Source organism: Lactuca serriola, chromosome 1 (genome assembly GCF_051521515.1).
Source record: "Lactuca serriola cultivar US96UC23 chromosome 1, Lser_US96UC23_V15, whole genome shotgun sequence".
In the NCBI taxonomy this organism is placed as follows: domain Eukaryota; kingdom Viridiplantae; phylum Streptophyta; class Magnoliopsida; order Asterales; family Asteraceae; genus Lactuca; species Lactuca serriola.
Window position 1 is genome coordinate 61199102 of NC_136408.1, and position 6503 is coordinate 61205604.

The 6503-nt window shown below is 36.3% G+C and overlaps 1 protein-coding gene across 1 annotated transcript; it reads left to right on the forward strand.

Annotated features, from left to right (window-relative positions):
* Positions 1–1675: 1675 nt before the first annotated feature.
* LOC145089661 (transmembrane protein, putative (DUF247)) lies at positions 1676–3393 on the forward strand. The gene has a single exon (XM_079028072.1). It carries the CDS (start codon positions 1825–1827, stop codon positions 3160–3162), a length of 1338 nt encoding a protein of 445 aa, XP_078884198.1. The 5' UTR covers positions 1676–1824; the 3' UTR covers positions 3163–3393.
* The last annotated feature ends 3110 nt before the right edge of the window (positions 3394–6503 follow it).

Here is a 6503-nt window from a genome sequence, read left to right on the forward strand (position 1 = left end):
TGGTCCAAATTTAGATATCTTGTGTAGTTTAGGTCCTTGTGGTTATCATTTTTTGTGGTTTTGGTCCATACCCTTCCTAAAATGACGATTATGCCCTTAACTGACTGTTTTTTTTAATTGAGTTTCTATTATTTTAATTAAAAAAAACCAAAAAACCCACCCCACCCCTCTTAAGTAACACCCACCCTCCCTCCCTCCCCCCCCCTCTCTCTAATGTTGTTAAAAACCCATCACCGGCCTTCAACCCATTGCATCCACCATTGTCGACCATTGCTACCTCAAAAACTTCAATCAACCATCGTCACCACATCTTCCTTCCTCAATAGATTTGCATCCATAAAAATCCATATTATATCACGTGTTTGTGGTGGGACACGATTGGGGCACAACTATCACTCGACATCTAGTCTTTTCCGGCCAGATAGAGTCAAGGTAATCATTTCTCTCGGTATTCCATTGTTTTCTAGATCCCTAAACATGTAGAGTGTAGTCCGATTTTTTGTGCATCTTATTGGTTTCACAACATAAACAATGAAAGATCAAACCCATTTCGTAATCAACGAGAAAGGGAGTGGCAGAACACCACCCTTGTTTATCTGCATCACAAAAAAAATCCCACCCACCCCACCCTAATTGTCGGAGAAGACAACCGGTCAACCTCTTCTCCCCAAATCAAACTGAAATTCGATACTAGACCACACCACACCAAATCAAGAACAAACCTGGAACCTACAACAAATATCAAAACCTGAGAATCTTTTCAGGTTAAAAACTTGGCTCCCTCTACATCCAAAAATCGAAAACAATCAACCCCCGTCGAGAAGGCGTGACAAACGCAGGTGGTTAGGGAGATTGTCGACGATGGTTATCTAGTTCACTGATGTTGAGAAACGTTGGAGCTTCTAGAGCTCTTTCTCAGCCGGTGATGGGAGGGAAGAGAGATAGCTCCATTGAGATATGGGTTTCAGGTCTGAGAAAGAGATGCGTCTGGTGGGGGATAACGGTGGAGAAGATGGAGATGGTTGGCGAAGAATGGTGGTGGGGGCGAACGTTGATGGCAGGAGGAAGTCAGGTGGAGGTGTTCTTGATGGTATGTGTTTGTGTGTGTTTTAAAGAAGTAGCAGCAGACGAAAGGGGGAGATGGAGCGAGCGAGAGAGAGGGCCCTTCTTTTAGAGTAAATTATATATATTTTTTAATATAATAAATAATAAATGAACTAAAAGAAAAGGAGAACGAAATTTAGGAGGGGTATAATAGTCTTTTCAGGTGTAAATGAACCAAAATCACTAAAAAGATCCAATTTTGGAGCTGTGGTGCACCAATATTTCATTTTGAACCAAAAACACATAAATTTGCCAACCACAGGGACTATTTTTGCAATTTTGTCATATATAAATTTGGAAGCTTGACGTGTAATCTTTAAACAAAGATTAGGATTTCTCTCTAAGGGTATAATTGTCAACCTATAGAAATAAATATGCCAAGATATGTTTATTCTTTTGTTTTATTAATATTAAAATAGATAAAATATATAAATTGATTTAAATTTAAATGAAACTCAATTATATACCTACTCTAAGATCGTTTATGAATTTTCTTAGTATTGTGACGTGGACAACGATGGCTATCGACAATAAAAATATATATATATATACAGAAATGAGACTAGCCATTGAAAAATAAGTTGGCTAAAATAATTGTTTCTACGCCACCAAACCAGATCATGTAGCGTGCTGCTTCCCTCTACCTTTCATTCAATTCCTTATTTGACTTATCATACCTTCATATATAAATCATATGAACTTTGCTTCAAAAATGTGAAAATGAACATCGATTCTCCACCATGTGCAGAACAACATGCCGTCACAATCTGGGAAATCAACAGAGATCGACTCACGGCGATGAAACACAAACTTTCCGACACACCAAAACTACTGAGCGTTGCCGCCGGCCGGAACACCTGCTCCATCTTCAAAGTCCCACAAACCCTAATCGAAATCAATGGTAAGTCATACCATCCCCACATCATCTCCATCGGACCCTTCCACCATGGAAAACCCCACCTTCAGATGATCGAGGAGCATAAGTGGCGCTTCCTCCGCCACTTACTAGACCGAACTAAAACCCAAGGGATCGTCTTGGAAGACTTCTTGAAAGCCGTGCAAAAGCTTGAAGTCAAAATCCGGGAGTGTTACTCCGAGACCATTAATTATAACACCGATGAGTTCATCGAGATGATGGTGCTCGATGGTTGCTTTATCATCGAACTGTTTAGAAAGTTTGGGGGAATTGTAAAGTTTGAAGAACAAGATCCACTTATAACCATGTCGTGGATCGTTTCGTTTTTTTTACGTGATCTTATTCGGCTAGAGAATCAGATCCCATTTTGTGTTCTTGAATGTTTATTCGACCTGACAAAGATGTCAGAAGAAAGCACGACGCTAAATACTTTAGCTTTGAGTTTTTTCAATTTAGCTACACAAAGACCCGAAAACGTTCTCGAGAAGTATTCAAACATCAACGCCAAACACTTGCTCGATCTTCTTCGGTCAACTTTCCTTCCACCAGAAGTCAAACGCCAGACAAAACCTGACAACCGTCCACCACCGCATGTAATCCACAGCATCTCAAAGCTTCGACGTGCAGGGATCAAATTAAAACCATGGGAGGCGGACAGTTTCCTTATTGTTAACTTCAAACATGGTATAATCCACATGCCATCGATATCCATTGATGATTTCATGAGTGCGTTTTTGTTAAACACGGTGGCATTTGAACAGTGTCATAGTGGATGCTCTAAACACTTTACTACATACGTTACGTTGCTTGACTGTTTAATAAACACGTCTAGAGATGTGGGTTACTTATGCGATTGGAATATTATCGAGAATTATTTGGGGACAGATGCTGAAGTTGCGACTTTTTTTAACAATATGGGGAAGGATATTTCTTTTGATATTGATGAGTGTTACATGGCGAGATTATTTGATGATGTGAATCGGCATTACCATAGTGGGTGGCACGTACAATTGGCAAGTTTCCGATATACATATTTTAAAACGCCATGGTCGTTTATATCTGCCATAGCTGCTCTTGTTCTTCTTCTTTTAACCATTGCACAGACGTTTTACACGATCCTGAGCTACGTTCGTCCTCCATGATCAGCTTAATGTAATTAGATGTATATATAATTTCTTATTATAATTTGACATTCGTATTTGGCTATAGAAGTTGCTCCAGTTATTATATATATGCAATAATAATATAGTAGCAACCATACTAGCTAGACGAGATGGTGTATTTTGGTTGATGTTTGATCGATAATCTAGTAAGCGGTAGATGAATGTAATTTCTTTTATCATCTAAAGGCGAGTGTTGATTCAAATGGTCAAGTTGTGTTGCATAATCAATTGTGTTAAGACTAGATGGAGGGATCAGCCGTTAGTGAGGTGTCATTTATGAAAAAAAGCAAGGTTGTAAAAATCGTTTAGCGGTTATAACTTGGCGGTTATAACTTGGCGGTCGTCTGACGATAATCAATTAATCAGACTCGGCGGGGATTAATCGGGGACCCTAAATTATTAATAAAATTATTTAAAAAATTAATATCTCCTAAAAAACTAAGTATTTGGAAATTTTAAATTTTGAATATTTTAAAATTTAAGTATAATATTTTAAATTTTGAAAGCTTAAAAATTTAAAATTTTAAAATTTTGGTGTAATATTTGAAAATTATTATTTTTTTAAAATTTTTAAATATTTCCCTCCTATGACCGCCGAGGACCGCCAAGCCCGAGTTTGACCGATTTTGACCAATTTATGTCAAGCACCCTAATCGTAATCGGTTCGAGGTCATCAAACAATTAATCACCTATTAATCGGCCGCCAAAAACAATTTCTGCAACACTGGAAAAAAAGTGGAAATCGAGGAATTTCAAGTAGTTGGTGGACGTTGGCTTCAACTTCTAAGCACTTTCAAGGCCTACTTTTGACGTTTAAACTTTGACATTTCAATTTTCTTTGATTACGTTTTATTTTTAAACAAATGAATGAGATTTAACAGGATTTGTACTCTATTATATATCAAAAATGGGCTAGACAATATATATCGACTCACATTTATTCTTTACCAACATAGAGTATTCACGGTTTATTCAATTTGGACCGGTTGGTGTGGCCATAACCATAAATTTTTAAAATTATTTTGTTTGGTTTTGTTTTCTTAAAACACTATAAATACCCCACTCCATATCAAACATTTGTCACAACCATAATACATTCTATTACATAAAATGCAACCCTTTCTCACCTTAAACAATCCTCCAACCAATCTCACCTTAAGATCTAGCCGCAACAAATCATGTGCTAGTGGTTCACAAACGCCAATTCTAAATGGTTTACTTTTGGATCCGTCGGTTTACCTACAACAAAACATACACCAACCCTAACAATTTCACTACCAACATCAGTATTAGGAAAATCTCCGATAAAGTCCCAATATTTTGGGTCAGTTTACGGTTTAATCTCAACATTTATTTTTTGAATAGAAAAGTCTTGATTATTTAATTTTATAAGATAATATGTCTTTTTTTGTTGGAAAAAATAAGGACTATTTCATTGGGACTAAAGTGTAAACCTAACCCAAAATATTGACTTTATCGGAGATTTCACTCAATATTACACCATGCAGCCCCTTAGTTTAACCTTGATTCAAAATTTTATCCCTCTTCCCAAATATGTTCTGGGAAGCCAACCCTAACACCATAAGTCGAATTTGTTTGAGAAACCCAACCCAATCTGAACCTGATTCGGAACCCGAATTTGTTCGAGAAACCCAACCCGAACCATCCAACCCTAAAACACGAAAAAACTGTTTAGTATAGTTTTGAATTTTCATTTTGTTTAAACAAAATAAATCTTAAAACCACTTTAAGGAATTTTAAAAGTCTATCTAAGGGTGTGCGTGGTGCGGTTTTGAGTCAAAACCGTAAACCGCACCGCATATGCGGTTTGAATATTTTAGAAACCGCACCACATATGTTCAACACCGCGTGATGCGGTGCGGTTTGATGCGGGCAGTTTATGCGGTTTAGTTGTAGTTTGTGGTATCAAAAAGCCAAAAACCTAACCGGGTTAAAAAAATTGATTGCTTTCATTTTATAAAAACAAATGCAATTTTCGAGTTAAATCGTTTTTAATAAATTGTGACTCATGCTACTATAGTTTTGTAAATATCATTGTTATTGTTTTATATTGCCGTTATAGTTGCTATATTCTTGTAAACTATGAGATCTTGATCTAATATTGATTTAATGTTACGTTATAAATATTTGGTTATTGTAAGAAATATATTTATATACATCATTTCTAAATCGTGATTTGAAGTTATAACAAAGTATATATATATATATATATATATATATATATATATATATATATATATATATATATATATATATAAAACATGCGGTGCAGTGCGGTTTGAATCATAGTTTTATAAATATAAACTGCAAACCACACCGCATAGTGCGGTTTGATAAAATGATGAACCGCAAACCCAGGGCCGGTCCAAGCCGATTTGAGGCCCGGGGCAAAACAAAAAAATGAGGCCTTTCAAATAAAAAATGATTTGAATAAGAACGGTAGTTTCTCCAGGAACTTTTATTAACTAAATAACATAAAAAATAACGCATTTCACTAAGTTAATTACAACAAATTTTAGCTTCTCTTTTTTACCCATACAAAGAGAGTAAAACAATAACAAAGATTATAGTTAAAGAAACTAACACAAACTAATCCAAAAAGCACCAATAAGATATGAACACTATGTTGATAGCACATAGGGGTCAAAACAGACCCAAGGGCCAAATGGTGAAGACATGGTCCAAAGAAGAATATTTCATCAAAACTTTTCTCCACCACTTGAACTTTTGTTTGAGGATTGAAAACTCCTGCAAAACACCTTATATAGCATTTGCTAGAAGTTTGATGTTATTATATGTAAGGGTAAAAAGCGAAACCATATAAGCATTAAGGATAAACTATAATAAGAATAGCAACAACAATTTGAGGTAGAATATTCCAGCAGCAAATAAGTCCCTGGAGTTTCACCGTGGTTTCTCACTCACCGATTTATGCTTCAGCCTTCTTAAAACTCATTTATAAGTTATCTCGAGCCTTTAATAATTACTTCTTGGAAAATGAGTCGTCGTCTCTTAGAAAGGCAAACAAAATGTCCAAGTTAAATACAAAACATAAAAATTACAAATATATACATATTAAAAGGTTCGAACTCTAGACATCAACAATTATAAGTTCCGGCACTCACCATCTCAACTGGATGAGATTTTTTATTATTTTGCTGCATATTACGTTTTATCTCGTCTAAAACTATACATATCTATTAACGGCAACTCGTAGGGGCCCCGAGATTTGGCGAGGCCCGGGGCGATCGCCCATCTTGCCCTGCCCCTAGGGCCGGCCCTGCGCAAACCGCACCACC

Coding starts and splice junctions, on each gene's coding strand:
- LOC145089661 (XM_079028072.1), top strand. CDS start 1,825: ATGAACATCGATTCTCCACCATGTGCAGAACAACATGCCGTCACAATC.